The sequence below is a fragment of the Charadrius vociferus genome, unplaced genomic scaffold, assembly GCF_000708025.1.
Source record: "Charadrius vociferus isolate BGI_N301 unplaced genomic scaffold, ASM70802v2 scaffold1699, whole genome shotgun sequence".
In the NCBI taxonomy this organism is placed as follows: domain Eukaryota; kingdom Metazoa; phylum Chordata; class Aves; order Charadriiformes; family Charadriidae; genus Charadrius; species Charadrius vociferus.
Window position 1 is genome coordinate 49768 of NW_009649874.1, and position 404 is coordinate 50171.

At 59.7% G+C, this 404-nt stretch overlaps 1 protein-coding gene across 1 annotated transcript in view; it reads right to left on the reverse strand.

The window, feature by feature from the left end:
- The window catches only part of SLC44A2 (solute carrier family 44 (choline transporter), member 2), a gene marked incomplete at its 5' end in the record, with an annotated part of 13205 nt that extends 13073 nt beyond the window's left edge, over nucleotides 1-132 (reverse strand). Inside the window, 1 exon segment of the mRNA XM_009891100.1 lies at nucleotides 84-132. Within this exon segment, the coding sequence (XP_009889402.1) occupies nucleotides 84-132 (49 nt within the window).
- Nucleotides 133-404: the final 272 nt, after the last annotated feature.

Consider the following 404-nt stretch of genomic DNA (forward strand, 5'->3'; position numbering starts at 1 on the left):
GAAGAGCGGAGTCGGGGGACGCGCCACGGGATCACGGGGCCACGGCCAACGGCACCGGCGCCTCCCGAAGCGCCGTCTCTTACCTGTCGTAGATGGGACCTTTGAACGTCGGGTCGTATTTCTGCGGCGTCCCTGCGGAGGCGAAGGAGGAACGGGAAAAACACTTTAGGGGACGGCCGGGATGGGAGGAAGGGGGTCCTCATCCTCCTCTCCCCACCGCACCCCAAAAGAGAAGTGGGAACCGCAACGCTTTCACCAAAAGCCTCGGGAATACGCCGAATCGGGAAGAAAATAACCTCCAGATGCCATTTCCCTCCATCCGTCCCTCCGCTCTCCAGGCGTGGAAACAGTCATCCCTTTGGAAAACCCTTTTCCACACAGTTTTGCCTCCAATAAACGCTTCC